At 42.9% G+C, this 21,788-nt stretch overlaps 1 protein-coding gene across 1 annotated transcript in view; it reads left to right on the forward strand.

Annotated features, from left to right (window-relative positions):
• Positions 1-21,788, forward strand: part of ITPR1 (inositol 1,4,5-trisphosphate receptor type 1) — a gene marked incomplete at its 5' end in the record, with an annotated part of 163,685 nt that overhangs the window by 113,646 nt on the left and 28,251 nt on the right. The window contains 9 exons of the mRNA XM_080625644.1: positions 3,184-3,364; positions 3,985-4,238; positions 9,347-9,547; positions 11,273-11,383; positions 12,640-12,735; positions 13,508-13,630; positions 15,510-15,614; positions 16,460-16,652; positions 20,023-20,145. Coding sequence (XP_080481770.1) covers positions 3,184-3,364; positions 3,985-4,238; positions 9,347-9,547; positions 11,273-11,383; positions 12,640-12,735; positions 13,508-13,630; positions 15,510-15,614; positions 16,460-16,652; positions 20,023-20,145 — 1,387 coding nt within the window. The remainder of the gene's footprint in view (positions 1-3,183; positions 3,365-3,984; positions 4,239-9,346; positions 9,548-11,272; positions 11,384-12,639; positions 12,736-13,507; positions 13,631-15,509; positions 15,615-16,459; positions 16,653-20,022; positions 20,146-21,788) is intronic.

Below are 21,788 nucleotides of genomic sequence, written 5' to 3' on the forward strand. Positions count from 1 at the left end.
GGAGTCTTGGTTCGTTTAATCAGCTGGTTGCTGTGCTCTGGAGATATATTGCATGTCAGTGAGGTACGTGTAGTTGTAAAGCTGTTTGCTGAACCTGGCATGCATAAAGCAAACCTCATGATCTTGTGTGTCATGTGATGTCTCTTGTTTGATGGCAATAATAAAAGTCATTAACAAAACACAGTTGAAATAAAATACAGTTTCATGCTGCATGATTTTAGCATTCTGTTAGAGAAGAACTGGTCCTCAGGATGCACCAGCATCTTGAGGATGAGATGAAGCTCATATCTTCACTTTTCTTTTGGGTATCATTTCCTTTGGTACCTCATACCTGGGACAGCCAGGTACAGTCCAGGTACTGGTATGTCAGGGGTCACCATTCCCTGCCTTACTGTGGGTTTCTAGGAGATCTCAAGTCTCAGCTTGGTGGTGGCTGAATCGGCAGGGTCTGTCTGGAGATGAGGAGCCAGCTTGAGCTTCTCTGCCTGGTGCACGTTGAGGGGAGCGCTCCGTCTTGCTGCGAGACACTTGGCTTGTGGGTTAGGGCCCCTTGAAAGGACGGCTGATGTCAGATGCTGCAGTGTCAGTAGTACATTGAAAGCACTGTTCTTCAAAACCATGTACGAGTGTAGAGGTTTGCTGTTCTCCTTGTCCCAAGCTGCTCTCCTGGCATGCTTGCTCTTTCAGCAGTCCTGCTTGTTCAGTGTTTATGTGCAAGCCAGGATCCTGGCATACGGTATTCTAAAATGGCCACTCCATTTTTCCATTCTTGAAAGGGATATTTTTGTCTTTTTTTTTTTTTTTTTTGCTTTAGGGCTATATCTGTAAATAAATTTTAGGACTTCTGTCATAATTATCACCACCAGTTACCTGCTCAAGGGCAATGTGCAAGATCACACCTCTTAAAATACAGTATCTTGGATAGCTGGCATGTGGTACATTCATATGTGTGAAGGTGTTAGGCATCCTGACCTCAACTGAAACAATCATTTTGTGACAGCCATTGAATGTATGCACAGCACGTACAAGAAAGCTTTACTGGAAATGTTCGTTTCATTTGGGTTTTTTCTCTGAAGTGCAGTGGAAAGTTAGTTAAGAAGCCTGAAAAGACGACAGAAATCAAGCCTGTCAGCACCTAACAGTTACTCACATACGAGGTATTTCTTCAGTGTGGTTCATCTAAAAAAACCCTTTTCCTTCACCACTGCTTCGTTACAGGGAAACTCCTCCTGTACCAGGCTGTTGAGATGCGCAGCCAGGTGAGAACTATAGCTTGCCTGATGAGCAAACCATGGTATTGTTTCAGAAGGTGGTTACCCTTTCTAGAACTGATGGGTTACCCTGGTGTAGCCGTAAAATATTGTTATAGGTATCTTCATTTCATAGTACTGGTAGAGGAAAATTTTCAGGATGCAACTTAAGTGCATTCCTCCATCTGTACTTGTAGCTACCAAGAAACAGACTGTGCTTTGATGTGTTTCCTGTCCAGATAACCCAGCCATGGGTTTGGTTACTGGTCAGCAGCTCAGGGCAACCATGTTAACATGTCTCTTGGTTATGATTGTAGTTTGGGGTAGCATTCTGTCCATTAGGTCTGGTCAGGTGAAAGAACCAGTTTGGAACTGAAAAATAAATATCTGGATAAGCAAACTGTCATTCAGACAAAGGATGGTTTTATTTGGGTATAAACATTCTTTATATAAAGCATGGAATTAGGGAATAATTACTAAATGATACTACTAAATACTACTAAATTAATTAGGCACCCATATTATCTTGTGTTATGTCACAAGGCCCAGCAGTGTTTCTGTAGCAATGACTTTCGGAAGAAGGCACCTCTTCCAGTGCTCTGATATGTCTGGTTTACTGGACTGTATAAGTGGATGTCAGGAGGAGGTACCAGTGTGGCTGGTTGTGCAGAGGTGTGATGTCCATGTTAGGTTCTTCTCTTTTCCCTCCTCTGTTAATCAGTAGAAGTAAGCAGGAACTTTTCAGAGTTTACCTGAGATGCTCTGGGCAGGTAGAAGGTGTTGCAGCGGAGGGAGGGATATCTCATGTGAATATTGACCAACTTCTTTAAATAGTAGTCCTCCTCTGCTGTCTGTAATCGAAGATGCAACTTTATTAGTGTTTCAAAGTCATTCAGTGCTGTTCTGACTGCAGCTGCTTGGGAGTGATCAAAGGCAGGCGTACCAGAGACAGCCTTGTGCACTCGGCTTCACAGGAAAGCAGGCAGGATATATTGCTATTCCCATTTTAATTTGTTTTTTTCAATAAATCAGGCTTCATTCCTATTCATCATGTAAAGCTGTTGGATCGTGAGCTGCTGCAGAATGCTAACTAATTTCATAATACTCTGCATAAGGTGACCCACTTACAAGTTCATCCTTCAGTCGTGTTTAAGCTCTGGTCCTGATTTATGTAACAGCATATTGGTTTCATCAAGAATCGTCTGATCACTCACTGTGTTGGCTTCTTTTTGACCTGTACATGATTTGTATTCTCCTCAATTTTAGGAAGAACTTTCTGCCTCTGTGCACATATGGGCAGAATAACACTAATAAACCTTCTTATAAGTGGTCGGTGCTTTGAGCTTTTCTGTCACTTGAAGATGTATTAGAGTAAGAATTAAAGGAGCTTTAAGATGTCTGCTACAGACAGGGCACTGGAAACTTAGCACGAAATGTCCCTCACTACATTGCCCTGTTTGTGCGGTTTTGGACTGTGATTAACATTGACTATGGCGTGTTATGAGTCATAGTCCCTTAGATTTGAGGGCAGGAAGGCAGGACAGTTCTTTTTCCTCTGTATTTTGCTCACATGCTTTTCTGAACTGAGAATGAAATTATAGATCATTCCATTGTCGTTACCTTAATTTATTGTACTTACCTTAATTATGTTGTTGAGAGTGTGCTGCCTAGATGTATTAGGGCTGGTGTGATTTATTGCACTCACTTCTCCTTAAAAATATATTTGCAAGTTGATAATAAGGGAGTTAATGTAGCTGAGACACTCGGGCTTCCTTAACAATAAAATACAAGTTTCCATTGCTCTAGGTTTCAGTTTACTGAAAACTAATTAACCTCCCAGTCCTTCAAGATATCACGCAGTGCAGAAAGGTGAAATAATCTGTATTCCAACCTGCGTATGAAGATACCCAACCTTTGTCATTTTCCCTTGTAGCATTCATTTTTCTGCCGACTGACGGAAGATAAGAAATCTGAAAAGTTCTTTAAGGTTTTTTATGATCGCATGAAAGTGGCACAGCAAGAAATCAAGGCTACTGTCACAGTCAACACTAGTGACTTAGGAAATAAAAAGAAAGATGAAGACTCAGACAGAGATGTACCGAACAGGAAAAGAGGTAATCGCTGCTTGTTCGTTTCTGAAGTGACGAGGGAGTAAAATGCTGTGTTTTGAACTCAGTTCAATTGCTGCAATAATGCTCTGATCTCTGATCCCACAGAACAAAGTTCAGAGATCAGTGGTGCCCTGGCTCAGGATTTCAAGAGCTTCATCCCCTCTTCATCCATTTGTGAGATTGTGCTATTGAAATGATGAAAAGTATTTGAGATGAGACTCTGCCGCCTTGTCTATCGTGACAAGCTGCCCAAATCTGATCCGTAGTAACGACCCTGGACTGTGGGTTGTGGTCAGTGCCTTCTCTAACAATAAGTGGAGAAATCCTATTTTTCTTTGATAGCAGGTCCTTTTATTGTAACTCCTGATAGTTCTAGATGTGTGCACCCTAACCAATTAATACCAGAATTTGTAACTTTAATGTGGTTCACATAAAAGGTGCAAAGAATGTGACATGATACCCTTCTAAACCCGAGACCCTCACATCACACTAAACATACTTACAAAAAGAACTGGTGATGAATAGCTGGCCTGCGTGTGAAACTAGCGGAAAATGTGTGAATAGATTTTTCTGGTCCCCTTTATTCATTTTGCCTAAGGAAGGGCTGTTCTTGTGTGTTGTAGTGAGAGAACCGATGAGCCAAATTACCGAGGAGGTGCGGGATCAGTTACTGGAGGCCTCTGCAGCTACAAAAAAGGCTTACAACACTTACCGGAGGGAGGCTGATCCTGATGACCATTATTCGGCAGGAGAAGGAGCACAGTCTGCGGCAGACAAGAGCAAAGATGACCTGGAGATGAGTGCTGTGATCTCAATAATGCAACCCATCCTCCGGTTCTTGCAGCTGCTCTGTGAAAACCACAATCGGGATTTGCAGGTACAGTCTGGCTCCTTGAGCAGCCGTGCTTGTGTCGCTTCATGCAGTCACAGCGATTCCCATCAGTCTCATTAATCCTGTGTCTTTAAATTGATACATGACCAACTACTTTCTTTAGCCAAAAAAAAGAGTATTTATACCTTGATGGACAAATACAGGGAAGTCCAGTTATCCAATGTTCAGTGGTATTTTCAGTATATATAAAAGATGGTAGGATGAACACCTGACATGGCTTTTTAAAAGTATATACTTAAAGCAAGCAAGTGTTCTGCTGTCAAGTTACTGATCTACTTTTGACAGGGGAAGGAAAATAAAAGAGGTCACATAGAAAAATCGAGTGTTGGGACTTCAGTTCCAGCAGCTCTCAGCCGTATGCATTCCAGACCTATTCTGGAAGCTGTGCGTCTTCCAGAATTGCATAAGTTAGATTGGAGTTAGAAGTGAATAGGAATCACACTGCTTTCCAGTAAGTAGCTTCTCCCAGGTTTTCATGGATCTGTTCATGTGCATAGAGTTGAACAAATGGTGATGGTGTCAAAAAAGCCTCAGCTGGAGTTGCATCTGGTGAGGGACAAGAAGGGTTTAGATTGTACCCACAGCAGAAGGAGACTAGGGAGAGCATGGGTCTGCTGCTGAATGCAGCAGAGGCCCTGATGATAAAGGACCCAGAGAAGGCCAAGGTGCTCAATGCCATCTTCACTTTTCTCTCTGCTGGTTAAGACCAGCCTTCACAAACAGTAGATTGCTAAGGGACCAGAGCATCTGGTGGGCAAGGAGAGGCAGAGAGAGCTGGGAGAGGTCAGGCAGGAGAGGAAAAAGCTTGGGATATCTCACCTGTGTGTACAAATACCTGATAGGGGGATGTTAAGAGGACGGAGCCAGGCTCTGCTTGGTGATGCCTCATGACAGGGCGAGTGAGGTTGGAGTTTCCGAAGATCCCTTCCAACCTCAGCAGACCTGTGATACTCTAGGATGTGTTTGTATGATTTAAAATAGCGAGTGCAGATCTTGTACGTTGGTAACCTTATCTAGCGCGTGCCTCCGCAGGAGGTAAGATTTTTGCTTACAAATGGACAGCAATTAATGTGATTTTTATTCAACGTAACCACTGCCGCTGGATTAGAATTGGAGGCAAGCAAGGAGCTAGTGAGATGCATTACAATGTACTAAATGCCATCATAAAGGAGGGATAATTGCCTTGATTGCATATTGTTATACAGCACGCCAGAAGTGTTAGGACCCTGCATGAGTGCTTTTCAGACCTGCCAAATCACTTCCACTGAACTGGAATGCCCTGCTGCTGGCAATATATGAAATCAGATCTGCATGGTAATGTTTCTGTGCCATGAACGTGTACATCTCATAGCATTTCATAGGTGCCGAGGTTCCGTACATCAGGGTTTCTCCTCATTCTCTCAAAAAACTATTTGATCTTTGTTTTACCAAACAATTTTCATGCCGTTAGCGATGTCAGAGACAAGCAGGACGCAGTTTTATGTGGCAGTAGTCCAAACCGCACGCACATGATCCTTTGCTGCTGCTGTCTTTGGCTAGGCACTGAAGGCTATAGGAGCAAAATTGGATTCAAGCCAGTGCACAAACTGGCCTGAGCGGTTCTCAAGTTAGATTTCAGTTAGAAGTGAATAGGAATCACCTGCTCAGTGCAGTTGTAGGTTTATCAAACCAAGTGTTTTACAAGCTTTTAGCAACTGTGAGTAGCCTGATGATGTGCAAACCCAAGAAAATGCAAGTCACGGCTGTAAGAGTCAGTATGTGTTCTGGATGTGGAGGAAGTCTTCCTGAAATGGCTTAGGGAGTTGCAATACCATGCCTTTTGCATCCCTCAAGTGTTCCCTTGGCAGATAAAGCTGCGGTTTGTTCTGCATTGCAGACAGTCAGGGTGCTGTCCACCTCCAGCTTACTCCATGGGTCTGGAGGAGGAGGAGTTGCAACATCTTCTTCAAATTATTGCAAGGACTGAGACAAACGGGTGGACACAAGTGTGTTTCCTTACCCGCTTCAGGCTGAAATCAAGTTTTGCTGTGAAGTACTCTTGGTATTTCTGTTTCTCTCTCCACACACAGATACTTGGGTGCTCTTACTAAATTTGCTTTAGGTTTGTCCTCTGATTCAGTGCGAGAGCTCAGCCTTGAAAGCAAAGCTGTTGTGGCTCTATAGCCAGCTTTTATTGTCTGATCTGCTTTGACTGGGCTACAGCCCCACCGGTTTCCTCAGGAGGTCTTTTCTGTGCTGTCTCCTTTCTGAATGACGCTGTCCCTGTGTACTACAGAACCAGTCACGAGAACTGAACTCGTGACAAGGTGAGGGAAGCATCCAGCGAACACTTGGCTCTGAGCAGGAGCTGCCCTGGCTGGAGGTGAGGAGTGGAACAGGGATTCACTGCAGAGCAGGGAGCAGTGCCCTTCTTCCACAGTCAGTGCCTGGGCAGGTGATACCCAGAAGCCTTCCGCTTCAACGTTACACTTAAAAATCCCAAGTTCATCGGAAAAATAATGGTCCGATTCTTTTTTTTTTTTTTTTTCCTATCAAATGTGATATTTCTGTGAAATAAAAATATTGTGGTAGTATGCTAGGCAGTCATGCTCAGATTACAGGTCTAAATTGGTAGATTAAGTACTGCCTTTGTGCAAAATAAAGCAAGAATTGGTATAACTTTCAACATTGGATGTGACTGTTTCTTTTATTCATAATCCCTGGAGACAAAGCCTGAGTAGTAAAGATCAGTAAATCTCTGCATGCTGCAGGGAGGTGTTTCAGTAATTTGGCTCGTGAAGCATTACTGCTGCATGCAGAAAGTGACCTGGTTTAGCTTGCCATGTTTTAGGCAAGAAGAACATGTGAGAACTAACTTCGTAAGACCAAAGCGCAAGCCTGTTTTCAATGCAAGATGCCTTGCTTTACCTGGTTACTTGTAAAGAAAAACCTGGCAATTTAAATACACCTCTTTACTAAGACCTTTTTATTTATGTTCTTCCTTTGCAAAGTTTTTCCAATTAGGGATCAGATTTCTGCTAAATAAAAGACTGTCCAAAGAAAACATTTAGCTTTTGGGGGCATTACCCACTTACATGGTAGATCTGTTCCTTCCAAGGACTCGGTGTTCATCCCTGCTTGAACAAATCAAGCAAGCATTCTGAAAGCTAATTTTATTTTTAGGCATTGTGTTTGCTCTAAAGGGTATTTGGCTTTAGGCTGTGTACTGGGAAGCAAAGTCCCCAACACCCTGACATGCTGCAGAGGCATTAAGAACTGGCTGCAGATGCTGCTTTGACAAGTGTAGCCCTATCTGGTCACACGTCCCAGAAATGGGGAGGACTGGGCTCCCTAAAAATGAACAGAGTGTGAAGTCAGCTGAGTACCTCCAGGCAGTTATTCACAAAGGTAGGAGTTTAAATACTGCCTGGCTCTGAGTGCACTTCATCCCATCTGAAAGAATTTCTCAACTGAGTATGTAAGCTCCTTAAAGTCAGGCAGTATGGATGCTCTTCCCTTCCTTTTCTCCTGAAGATCCCATCAACTGCATATTTTTCATATGTTCAAGCTGAACCTGCCACTGTCACTCTTTATTTTGAATGCAGGGTCTTGTGGGTGGTACAGACCTTGGGTTCATTCCCACTGGAAGCAATAGGATGGCATGTTCAATACTGATGAGTTGGGTTCTCACTCTGTAGCCAGTGAGATGCTCTGGATGACAGAAAATTAAGAGCAACAGACATTCCCTGGGGCAGTGTCTCACAGTGTGCTGGGGTCTTGTTTTCTACAGTTTCTTCCTTCCCCTTGTTTAGCCATCTAACACTGTCTTTCTGTGCCTCATTCCTCCTCTTTCCTTTCTGTTCACTGACTTTGGATCAAGATGCTAAAGACTGGTATAAACCTAGCTATAACCAGAATAAATGCCATACTGCAGCTAGGAAGCATTTTGTTTAATCACATTCAATATTATCCATTATTTTTGCTTTTTTTCCTGGAAAGAAGGCGCGAGCTGTGATTTTGGTAGCATCAACCTTCTACATGCTGACAAGTTAATCAAAAGTCAGGATACTAAATGAGCAATCAGCTGAAATGTGCTGAATCACTGTCACCTTTAGTCTGCATTCATAGACAGACTTTTCTTTTTTTAGCTTAGCTTTCAATTGAATCTGGCAATTTCTCAGTCTCTTTGCCTTAAAAGACTTACTAGTCTGACGCAGACACTGGAGGCAATCAGTTAACAGCGCTCCTCTGCAGGCTGGCAGAAAAAACCTTGGTGGTTCCATAGTCCTGTGCATCTTGTTCATCTGTGGGGTTTTTTTCACCTTTGAAGTATTTTTTAACCTGCTAGAATTAAGCTAGATAAGAGTTCTTCTCCTGAAACTTCAAGGGAAAGAAAATGGTAGTGGCCATCCATTTTTACATGGTGCTGCTGGGAACACACTGACAAACAGCATCTGAGTCGCTGGGGAATTGTTGTTCATTGATTGTTCTCCTTTGTTTTGGTGGCTGGTGGTTGTTGGGTTTTTTCATTTGGAATACAGGAGAGAAGAAACATGTTTAAACCACAGTGGTAAATCTTGTTTCATTAGAGGAGCTGCTCCTAATCAGCAGCTTCAAGCAGGGATTATAGTAATTATGTGGGAAGAAATGCAGTTGAGAGAATTGGATTTCAAGATGCCGCCTTCCAAGGGATGCAGTCAGGTACATCCTCACCCTTTGTGCAGGGTGCTACTGTGGAGCCAGGGAATTGCTGCTGCTTTCGTGGAGAAAGGCTTTGGGAGGACAGAGCTGTGAGTGATGGTTAGCAGTGAAATGTAGCAGGTATGCTAGAAGGAAAGCTTCCAGGCTCAGGAGAGTTCTGATCTGCAGTGAATGGCTGCTTCCATGCTGGATTTCAGTGCTCTAATGGATGCACTCTGTTTATTGCTGCTTGTCTTCTATAAAACTTGAAGCCAAAAAGCTGCTTAAGCAAGCTCTGAAAGACACTGAAGTTGTTCATACAGAAATGAGTGCAATATACCATGCAGTGCTATTGTGGGTTGATGAACTTAAGAAAATATTATGGTCCAAATACCAGTTTGGTTTTTCTCCCTTCCTTCCTGGCTTCCTCGCAGAACTTCCTACGCTGCCAGAACAACAAGACCAACTACAACTTGGTGTGTGAGACACTGCAGTTTCTGGACTGCATCTGTGGAAGCACAACTGGGGGACTTGGCCTTCTTGGTCTGTATATAAATGAGAAAAATGTAGCGCTCATCAATCAGACACTGGAAAGTTTGACCGAGTACTGTCAAGGACCTTGCCATGAGAACCAGGTAATACATCCATAGCTGTGAAAAGCATCACCCTTTCTCCCTTCACCTGCAGCATGCACCCTCATGGGCTTGTCTCTAAGTCTAGACTTGTGTTATCTTGCAACGCTGCTCACTTGACTTGGACTACAAAGGGGCTGGTTTGGTTTTTTCTTTATAAACTTGTAATAATCAACTTCTCTTTCTTGAGGCTCCCTCTGAGGAGTTGAACCAGTCAAAGCAACAGAGATTTTCTTGCTTTCCTAGAATTCAAGTTGTTTTATCAGACTTGACAGACAGGGAGAGCAGGGAACTTTAGTGCTTGAAACACTCTATAGTTAAAATGTTGCTAAAACGCAGCTCTGTTGCCTGTTATAAATGAAACCAGGATTGCAGCCCCCCAGCCTGACAGGAGAAGGTTGAGCTGTTTAGCTTTGTTAATGAAGGTGATAAGCACATTGAGGTTGTTTCCAGTCATAGTCTTGTGTGTATAACCAGGTGTGTGTCACTGCCAGCTGTCAGTCCACTTCCATGGGGATGTGTTAGAGGTTCTTAATGAGGACAGGTTGGGTGTTTGTGAGGACCACCAAACTCTAGAACACCAGTCTTTGTCCTGCTTCCTCCAAGCCATACTGTCAGCAGTATGTTCTGCTCCAAGCAGGAATAACTGTTTTAAAGCAAGCATAGTGGTTTAAATAACTGTGGTACAGGAAAGACATAACTGAATAATTGCTATAATCCGACTGGATAAAGCAGTTTCTGGCCCACAGCTGGTCTTCATCTGCTGTGTACCTTGAAGTGATCAGCAAGGAATATGGGAGGACACTTCATTGGCGTAAGCAGGAGCATTTGAGTGCTCAAGAATTATGGTTTGCTCCAGCAGGAAGGATCAGAGGGCAGGGACAGCTGTCCTGCTTGGCCATGCTTTTCCCGTTCATCTTACAGAATCATAGAACAGTTAGGGTTGGAAAGGACCTTACGATCATCTAGTTCCGACCCCCCTGGCATGGGCTGGGACACCTCACACTAAACCACATCACCCAAAACTGTTTTACAGAAGCATCATCAAGTAGTCAGGCCTGTTTCTTCTGCATTTGGTCTAAATGTGACTCTTGCTAGAACTGTTTCCATAAGTCACATGAAGTCTGAAAGTCTAGAGTAAATCAAAGTAAAGAGATAGCTATCCCAAAATAGTCTTCCTTTAGATATAGGTATGGATCTTTGCATGGAGCTCGTTGACAGAGCAGGGCTCTGGATTTTGAAGCCAGCAAGCTACTGTCAGTTTGTACGTTTTAGTTACAGAGCATTGTAAAAGCAGGGTTAAAGGGTAAGAAAGAAACTTACCGGAATTCATATTCTTTGGTTAGACTGGACTGAAGTAGGTGTTGATTGGCACAGCTAAAATAAAGAAAACTCTCCTTAATCTTAGCAAAACAGTGTTCTTCCTTAGCTATGTGTTCAGCCTGGGTGCTTTGGCATGTGAATGCTTCGTTTATCAACTGTGTTGCCTTCTGCTTCCTGAGGCTGGGTGGTTTCAGTAGGACATACCATGGCTGATGTTAGGAAAAGGTTGAAAGAAAATGTCTTAATCTTTTGTTATTCGACTGATTGGAGTTTTCTGTTCAGTTATCCATCTCGAACAGCTTACGAGGTGATGAAAGAGGTGACTCTTCTCTTCTGGCTGGGTCACCAGTCTGGGCTGCATTTTTAGTGCAGACAATTAGTGAAGTTTGAATTTTCTTTGGACAGAACTGCATTGCTACTCACGAGTCCAATGGTATTGACATCATCACAGCATTAATTCTCAATGACATCAACCCTTTGGGAAAGAAGCGGATGGACCTTGTGTTGGAGCTGAAGGCAAGTGACTGTTTTGTGCAATCCACAATAAAGTGTTAGATGAAACACAATTTTATTGTTGGAATTATGTGGGTGTTTATTATACTCCAGGATTCGTAAGTGCCAAAAAATGATATGCATCAGTGGACTGGAGGCAGTGCCCAAAGATTGTTTGTCACAGGTATTTCATCGTTTAAATGATAACATGGAGCCACCAGTTTTCAGACTTGGGGGTATGCTGAGAAATCCTAAAATAATTTCCTGTTGAAAACTTAAAACCAGTGAAAGCTTTTCTGTTGTTGGAGAGCTTTTACATATACAACAGAAGTGAAATTTCCTGTGCTATGTCTAGTTTCCTAATACTTGATTGCTGTTGTTTAATCAGTTGATGTTAAATCATCAAGAAGTTTTTAAGGCTGTTTAATGCTGAAATAATTAGCCCTAGTGCTGGTTTCAGGATACATTAGCAGGTTGTCTTCTAGCAGCAGTAGTCACTAAGCACTCCTGCTTCAACATATGTTAGAAGTATTTCCCTTCTGACTTACTGTCCTGTGAAATACTGCAGTGTCTAGTTGTTTTCCGTTGTCAACTCACACCATTATTATGGGTAATGTGGGGTTTTTATTATTCTAAATAAAAAATGCTTTTAGACCCAAAGAGCGTTATCTTTCAAAATTAAATACTTTATTGTTTTTTATTGTCAGTCATGATGGATTTTAATCTTAATTGTTTGTATTAAAGTAGTCTGGTGCCTTGTGGTAGTTTCCCATTTCCTCCCTCTATTTCTTGGCATGAGCAGGTTGCAGAGTAATTTTCAGTTAAAAGCAGCAAAGCACGTCTGTGTCTTCAGCCTTGGCTGTCCTTTGATCTAATAAGCATTATCTTCAGTAAAGCTGAGCTGCACCATTTTGGAGTTGAGAGCTTGTAGTGATGCTGCAGGATCTTTAAAACAAAACAATATCATACAAGCTTGAAATGTCAGCATTTTAGAAGTCTAAACCTTGAATTTGATGTCTCCCAATAATTTGGGTTTGGCAAATAAACTGGTAAAATATACTGTTAAGTTATATATCTCAGTAATAGAGAAGATTGAGTGCTTGGCCAGATGAGGCTGTAGGAGTCCTGCAGTGGCTGGCTGGGAAGATTTGCCTTTCCTGTGGCTCGTATTTGTAGAAACTGGGTATCTAAAGCTGTTCTGGACAGCAGGGATGGTAGTGCTCAAACTGGGTACCCTCATTTTTTCACTTCTGGCACTGATTGCCATTGGTTTCCTTCAGAACAACGCTTCAAAACTGCTCTTGGCAATCATGGAGAGCAGGCACGACAGCGAGAACGCAGAGAGGATCCTCTACAACATGAGGCCCAAAGAGCTGGTGAGTCCCTGGGTCGTTCCAGAGCTACCAACTCCCTTCAAGCCATGTACAGCAGCACTGGGGAGACAGGCTGTGTTCACCCCAGAGGTGCTCCGAGAGGTCTTTGCATTGATCACAGGCAACTGGAAGACCTCTCAAGGATTTGGTTGAAGGAATGCAGTATCCACAGGGCACACAGGTCGGCCTAGTTCCCAGGCAGCCCAAACTAGTAGGGGAGGCATGCTGAATACCGTAGAGAAGGGATTCAGCATCCTGCGTAAGGCAAGGAAGAAGCATCCCCTGGGACTCGGGAATCCACATGCAGAAGTTATTTGCACAGGAGACAGAGATAGATGAAAATGTCTTGTGACCTAAAAGCTGTTCAGCAGCCTGTAGCAGGCTTTTGGGCTGGTTAATGTGTTAACAAGTAGGAGATTCAAAGTACAGCTTAAACACTGTTGACTTGTCTCTATGCACGTAGTTACGGCAGGGGCCAGAGGTCACAACATGATGCAGCGTGTGGTGAGTGTGGCCCAGAACATGTTGCCTGAAGGAGAGTGTGAAGTTTAGTTTCCTGTGATAATGAGCTCAGCTGAAGGTGCTGAATTCAGGTCTCCTGTTTTACCCTAAGCCCACTTACCAACAAAACATATTGATAAGCCCACATTATTCTTCTTGAATCTGTATGCTCAGCTCCGTTTCCCCTCTGTAAGAGTGCCAAGTGTATACTGGCCTTATTGGATTCAGCCTTATCCTGAGTCTCTCTTTACTGGCCTGTTTCTCTTTTTTCTAGGTGGAAGTGATAAAGAAGGCTTATATGCAGGGAGAAGTAGAATTTGAGGATGGAGAGAATGGGGAAGATGTTGCAGCATCTCCGAGGAACGTGGGACACAACATATATATATTAGCTCATCAGGTAGAATTTCACCTACAGCTTCTGTAGCACCAAATGTCACAAATTGAATAGCTAAAGGTCTGGGTTTTCCCTGAAATTGTTTTAATGGTTCATCTCTGAGACAAACTCACTGCACATTCACTCTTTATCAGAGCAAATCCCAATCCTTAAAGAATCAGAAAAGTCGATACAAGAAAAATTTTGGCATTTTCTTTTCCAATTGGAAGCAGGCAGGTTCTTGCTCAGGTTTCTGAAAATGTGGTTCAAGTTCTGGGCAGTACTGAGGAGCAATGTATTATTTTTCAGCTGTATCAAAGGCTACTTTATACTCCCAAATAAATGATACTCACAGATCAATTAAACTCTAGCAGAAATCTCCCCCTGCTTTTATGGTTCTTGCCACATTCTCTCTGTGTTGGTGCCAGTCAGGTTTGTTGTATTGGTACAATGTGGTGTTTGAAAGGTAAAAACCAAGGGAGAACAAATACATCTATACTTACTTAATATATTGATGCTGCATAAATCACTCCATTAGAGTTCCTTTAGTGTCTGAGAAGAAAGATCATCACTATGCTGTAAGATGAATTTAGAGCATCCAGAAACATTTTTGGATCAGTGCTCTGTGTATCTGCTTTTCGGTTGATGCAAATTTTCTTCTCTGTCCCTGCCTAGATAGCTGTGTGATTAGCACACCTTTGAATTACGGTAGATCATAGAATAGTTAGGGTTGGAAAGGACTTTAAGATCATCTAGTTCCAACCCCCCTGCTATGGGCAGGGACTTCTCACACTAAACCATGTCACCCAAGGCTCTGTCCAACCTGGCCTTGAACACTGCTAGGGATGGAGCAGTTACCACTTCTTTGGGCAACCTGGTCCAGTGCCTCACCACCCTCACAGTAAAGAACTTCTTCCTTATATCTCACCTGATCTTCCCCCGTTAAGTTTAAACCCATTAGTGTGTCAAAGTTGCTCGGATCCCATCCCTTCCCTCCAGCGTATCAAGTGAACTGCACAGCTTGGTGTCGTCAGCAAATTGAGTGCTGTGGGCACACTCAATCCCACTGTCCATGTCACCGAAAAAGATGTTGAACAAGACCGGTCCCAAAGGGACCGATCCCCGAGGGACACCACTCGTTACTGGTCTCCAGCTGGACATTGAGCTGTTGACCACAACTCTTTGCGTGCGGCCATCCAGCCAGTTCTTTATCCACCGAGTGGTCCACCCATCAAATTGATGTCTCTCCAATTTAGAGACAAGGATGTCGTGTGTGTGACAGTGTTGAATGCTTTGCACAAGTCCAAGTAGACAACATCGGCTGCTCTGCCCCTGTCCATCAGTTCCATATCCCTATCATAGAAGGCCACCAAATTGGTCAGGTGTGATTTGCCCTTGGTAGAGCCATGTTGACTGTCACCAACCACCTCATCATTTTTCATGTGCCTTAGCATGCCTTCCAGGAGAATCTGCTCCATGATCCTGACAGGCACAGAGGTGGGACTGACTGCTCTGTAATTCCCTGGGTCCTTCCATTTTCACCTTCTTGAAAATGGGGGTTATATTTCCCTTTTTCCAATCATCAGAAACTTCACCTCATGTAGAAAGATAGACCAAATGTGAATGTTCAAGAAGTTTCCCAAGTGAGGCAAAGGGTTGGAGAGGATGGGTAAAAGAGGAGTACCACATGGATATTAAAAAAATACATATTTGAATCATTCTGACTTGCTCCCAAAATAGAGCTGCAGGGTGTCTGGTTGGAATAGAACAAGCCTTCTGTCAACTTTGCCCTTTCTCAGCAGCTGACTGCATACTATTTCTTTTCTTTTATGCCAAAAATCAGAAATTTAATATCAGAGAGACATCTGGTGTCTCCCACTCCCTTTGCATTCCTTTATTTCAGTTGGCTCGTCATAACAAAGAGCTGCAGAACATGCTGAAGCCGGGAGGTCAGATAGAGGGAGACGAGGCTCTGGAGTTCTACGCCAAGCACACGGCACAGATTGAGGTACAGGGAAAGCGGTGGCTGCTGGGAGGTGTGTGGGGGGAAATGATCTGCTGCAGAAAGAGCCGCTTGGAAGAGGGACGGTGGAGTTGGACCCTGGTTGCATTAGATGTGATGTTCTGGTTGCAGTGACTGCCTGTGTGTGTGTGGACACATCTCTGACATGAGAGTGTACGGGTACTTATTTTTTTATTTTAGTTTTTGACAGCCGCTGGGGGGGAGCTATTTTTGAGCTGTCATGTGTGGGCTTTAAGATGGAGCTGAGCAGAGCTCTGTTGGCAGGAGGAAGTGTAACTTCACTTCTGTTACATTTTGGCCAGTGCTATTGCTGAATCCATAAAGTTAGTGATAGCTTTTGCCATTCTTTCTGTATTAAAATGACAATTTGGCCTGATGTACAATCTGAGATGCTTTTCAAGAGTAAAGCATGCACAAGCACGGAGGTGTCACAAAACTCTCTAGTAAGCAATATAGCTGTTATTCCTCATATTATTCCTTATATTTGCCTATGCAGTATGTGGCTAAAATTTGCAAAGGATCTTGATTTGGGTGACCAGATTGCTCTGAAATTCAGCAGAGCTTTGGTGCTGCATTTACTGGGCCCCTTGGAAATCCCAGCTAAGAACAGCATTGCCAGGGTAAGACCACAGTATAAAAAATATCAGTCTTGGAGCTAAATGTAGGTCTGCTTTGAAGGTAAATTAAATGAAGTCTCTACCAAGCTGCTGTTCTACAGAACTGTGTCCAAGTTTCTACATGTAACCAGTTGGAAAAAGGTGTGGGGAAACAGATCAAGAAATAAAAGTATTTAAAAGCTAGGAAGAACTCTAATTAAGGCTGCTGTTCAGATTGTCAGGTCGGACCGTACCATGGAGCAAATAGTCTTCCCTGTACCCAGTATCTGTGAATTCCTCACGAAGGAGTCCAAGCTGCGGATATATTACACCACGGAGAGGGATGAACAAGGCAGCAAGATCAATGACTTCTTCTTGAAATCGGAAGACCTCTTTAATGAGATGAACTGGCAAAAGAAATTGCGAGGTAGGTTGCTGTTGCCAGTGTGGTGGTGTGGAGCGTTACCAGCAGAGCGCTGAGATCAGGTTTGCAGAGTTGGATTTGGTAGCAGATGGTTTCCCAGTGTGGCAGCAACCTTGATAATTGATTGAAAGAGTCTGCTCCTCTACATGGTGGCAATATGCAATAATGAAGTCAAGCTTAATGCAAGAGCAATATGGACCACCTGGAGGGATCTAGGGGAGAGAGGTAAGAGGGATCAGAGGTCTTCTTTTTTAAGATCCAACAGGAAGGAACAAAGTTGTGGGGGCTATTTGAGACATAGCTTAAATGAGAAAGAAGGCATTTGGTGGCAGGGAGAATTGGAGAGGACACAGCTGAAGAAAGCAATGATCTGTTTTCCTTCCCTATGCTGGATACACTAAGCAGTTCCCTTGGATTGCAGGAGAGAGGCTGAGTAATACAGCATGGACTTTCAAGGCATCTCCAACAATGGAAGTATTGAAGAACAGGTTAAACATGTATCTCCAGTAATAGTAAAAGTAGAATTTGTCCTTTCTTTGGGCAAGGAATAGACTGGCAGATGGGCTGATTAAGTCCCTTCAAGCTCTGTGATGCTAAAATATCTGAAAGCAAGTATTTTCAAACACTTCTTTTCCCTCTGAGGTTCCCACTGGCAGCTGGGAAAAGTTTTTAACTAGTATTTTAATCCATACAGTGCCACCACTTCCCCAGCAAACTTCCTAACTCATTTGCTTATTTTTTCTTTAATTGACTTCTTGTTTTGCTAAAGGAGAAATGTTGCACATGGGGCTCAGCTTCATTGAGCAGCCGTGACTGGTTAGAATTTACCAACAATGACCCTCTGAAATGTGAGAGATAAAGCAGTTATTTCCTGCTCAAGTCAGCATCTCTGCTATCTGGTACCACTGTTGTTCCCCCTGCTTGAATAGCTAAACTCCAGTTACTACCACAAGAGCTCAGGCAGGTCCAGAACCGCATCCTAGATCAAATGAGAGTGGACTTATGCCATGCAGCTGCGTGCCAGTGCTTCTGGTTGTTGTGGTTTATGTGTGTGTATGTATGTATACATATTAATAGATCTTTTAGCAGACAAAGCAGTTGTACTCGTACTATCTCAAATTTTCAGGCAGGTACAGATAAGACTGCCTGAAGCTTGGTCAGCTCTATTGAATTATTTTTCATGCGTATGAATACTAAGTAGAATGGAGCTATTTCCACTGAGGAGTGGATTAGTACTTCTGACAGCATCAAAATCCACAGGAAGCTGCTTCCTAAAAATGACTTCTAAGAGCTCTACAAGAAATATGGGAGTGTATAACATCCTACACAAATGGGCAGCTTTGACAGCATCCATATAGTCTGTTAGATATTGTTGAGTTACTTTAATAGTCTTTGAGGCTATCTCCAGGCAAACTGTGAAGACATCCATAATTAACTACAGGCCACAAATTGATCAAGATCCACCTGCAGAAGTGGAGAATATTTTTTTTATCTTTAAGAAACTGGATTCATTTCGTCTGTCTCGTAATACTCTGGTCTTGTTTGGCCAATTAAGTGATACTCTGTTTATACACATCTTAAATACAGGTCTGTGTTTTCAAGATGTGACCAGCTGGCAGTGCTCTGTGCTGTTCTCATGTGATACCACTTAAGAGTTATTCAAATCTCAGAAAGACACCTTAGAAAGCTCTTTATAAAGGCCCATGGACTTCCCCCTTCAGCTCATGGTGCTGGCCCATAATCTGAGCACTGTAAGTCTCCCAAAGGTCTTAATTAAGAATTCAAATGAGCCTGCCAAAACCAGGCAGAAGTGCTACACAGGGCAGATAGTCTGTGCCCATCCTCAAAGGAAAGTTTAAAATAAAGTGTGGAACTTCATAATGAACATTTGTATAACAATTTCATACAAACTAATTCAATCTGCTTACAAATTCTTCTGGTTAATGTGAAACTGAGAACAGAAATAATACAGAAACCAGTGCATTGTATATTTGAAACACTGCTTCATCACATTTTGAGGCTTAACATGTGCCTGGCTAATTAGGTGCAGTGAAGCCTGTATTCTTACAGTGACTGGGTATCTTTTTGTAGTCCTTTCCTTTGCATTCAGCTGTTCAATACATTGGCTTTTTATGTGCATTTCAACTCAGTATAATGAGGCAGTGTATAATTCTTCTAACCCCTTTTTTTTTTTTTGCTTAGGATGCTAGAAGAGGTGATTTGCTGAAGGGATGTGGTGGTTACTGTGAGGCTTAGAATTGCAGCATTCATTAATTTACTCTTCAGCCTTTACTCTTCAGTTTGCATTTTCATCTTTCCCCTAAATTTCACTGTGAGCTTCTTTACCTTTGCTCTCTGATATCTCTGTACACATTACCTCCTTCCAACAGGAGAGAATATCACTTCTGTTCCTTCTTTGGGAGCATTTTTAATAGGTGATTATTTTTTTACCACTCCAGATTTCAGGAGTACACAATTTGCTGCAGAATAAGCCTGCAGGAGCTAAAATCAGGGGTATTTTGCCTTAAGGCAGAGGGAATTGCTGTAACGCAGCTTCTTGGCTGTCCTTGTCTTCTGGTCCGCGACCACTTCAGAAAATGACTCTTTTTGCTTTCTGTGCTCTTGATCCTAGCTGCAGAGATTATTAAAATCAGGAGTCTTTTGGAAAAGTATTTATAGGTACCATTAAGGATTTAAAATCTGCAGCTGTTTAACTGTGCACTCACCTTTGTGCAGATGCGCTTGTGTCCTTTGCCCACAGGGCAGATTCTGGGGCTACCTTGGTCTGTTATCAGCTTGCAGTAAAGTTGTCTTACTTGCTTAGCAGTTAGTCCTAAGCATTTTAGCTTTATTGCTTTGCATTTTGGGTCTTTATTGTCTACCCCGCCTCGTCTCCACTGAGTTTTTTCTGGCTTGCTGCAGCAGAAAAGAAGTTTGAAGGTGAGCAGCACCTCAGGTGAGCTGCTGGCAGCAGTGTAACTTGAAGGGATGGGGCTGAATCTCACCTTTGCTACCGTGTACAAATCTTACTCCTCCTAATTGTTGTTTGTGTGACTGAATACGAAGTATACTATTAGGGGAAACCTGAAGTCCTTGACCTCTGCGTTTCTGAGCTTGTTCTCATGCTGCTGCTAAATCATGTTTGAAAATACTTGCCTTTTTAATGTGAGTCCTTTGCCTTAAAGCACTTCTAACTGCAAGTACCCCAAAGATAAAGAGTAGTCAGGTCAATTTCAGCAGAAGCCGTGAACGTTACCACTGTTTGTGCTTTTGGGCAAACTGAAAATAAACTATGTTTTGATGGAGATTAATTTTATGTATAGACCTCTTTTTGAAATGCTCCATTAAAAACACTAATTTTTCTGTTTTGCAGCTCAACCTTTCCTATACTGGTGTGCTCGCAACATGTCCTTCTGGAGCAGTATTTCCTTTAACCTGGCCGTCCTTATGAACCTACTCGTAGCATTTTTCTATCCATTCAAAGGAATTCGAGGAGGTACCAATATTTATCATACAAAAATATCAGAACAAATGAGGTATAATGAACCAAATTCTATTCCTCACTGATGTCTGCATCACTGTTTACTTCAGTAGGGATAGGAGAGCAGAAATTGGCTTCTTTTAATTGCCATGATTTAAACTACACTTTTCTCTGACTTGCTTTTTTCCTGAGGTGTTTTTAAGGAAAATATAGAGCCATGCTTTTTCCTAGGGGAAAAAATTATCCAAGACAGACATCCACCTTTAATTACTTGACTGTTCCACTTTGTTTTAAAGTTCTGTAATTAACTATTGAACTAAAAACATGAGAAATGTTAATTTGTTTTCTTTGAGCTTGCATTTATTACTGTCATTTCCCATGAAACTTTTGTGGTTGCATAGCAAGTCAGGAGGCTTCTGAGTGTTGGGGTGGGGTGAATGAGATTACTCTGACTTGGCAGATGAGGTGTGCGGGGGCAAAGTGACCTGCCTCATGCCATTAGAAATTGATGCATGATATGGAAAAAGAGCCCATCTCTCCTCTGTTACTGCCTTTCCTAGGAGCCCCTTCCTGTAGGAGCACTTGGAGCAGAGGTTGCCCTAGGGAGCAAGGACGAGTGTGCCTGCCTTGTCCTCTAGCTCGGGAGCAACCTGCTGCTCCAAGGTGCCTTGCCATCAGTGGATGGCAGCTGTCATTTCTGCCATGAAAGATGGGTTAATGTGTGCGGTTCATGTGGGATTGCACAATCTTGCTGTAAGACAGCTCTTGGAAGTTGCTTTTGATCCAGATGGTGCATTTGTGTGACAGTGGTGGTTCTTGGAGCCAAGTTGCTAAATACTCCCAGTGGAGTCCTGATGAGAGTCAGCTGTTCTTCCTTAGCTCTGGCCTCTCCCAAGAGATGCACCCCAGGGCAGGTTGAGAGGTGGAGTCATGTCAGCAAGCATCAGGAATCTGGAGAACTGTTCTTGTGAATGCCTCTGTCATGTTTATCAGTTGCAGAACTGGTGTAAAGGAAGTGTCTAGGTAGGACCTTTTTCCACTTCTGTGTCAACTGGAGTAAATAAGAACCCCAGCAGTAAAACCTCCTCCTGGAGAGGGTGATTCATGGTCAAGCCTGCCCTTCCCTTTCTCTGAGGTTTGTAGTGCAGCAGGGCTGGATAGATACTTACGTTTTCCTATTGAACTTCCCTCTGCATCTTCCTCCTGGTTTGCTTGCTGCAGAACCCAAAGACAATGAAACTGAAAGATAGCAGTAGCCTGAACATAACAAAATTATCATCTGAGCTCTGTATGCAGCACAAAAGCCAGTTCACCCTTTTGGCAGCTAACCAGTTAATTTAGATTGAGAAGAGCCATAGTTTTGTGTGAGTAGCATGTGACAGCAGCCTATGGTCACAGTGGGGTAACGGCAGTTGGCATGGAAAACTTGGTTAAGGGGTTCTGCAGCCTGATAAGGCATGTGAGAAGATACAGGATATTTTAGACCATCTGAGAGGGGGAAGGGTATAGTTACCTTCTGCAACATCAGGCTGTGCATACCTCTGCATGGCACCCTGGACAGCAGGCCCTGAGACCACCCGGATCCCATTCTGGCCAGCAGCTGGTTAGACAGTTTTAAAAAGCACAAAGAGCAACTGAATTTTCTGTCTCTAGTTTCA

This window comes from Psittacula echo (genome assembly GCF_963264785.1).
Source record: "Psittacula echo genome assembly, chromosome: 9".
In the NCBI taxonomy this organism is placed as follows: Eukaryota; Metazoa; Chordata; class Aves; order Psittaciformes; family Psittacidae; genus Psittacula; species Psittacula echo.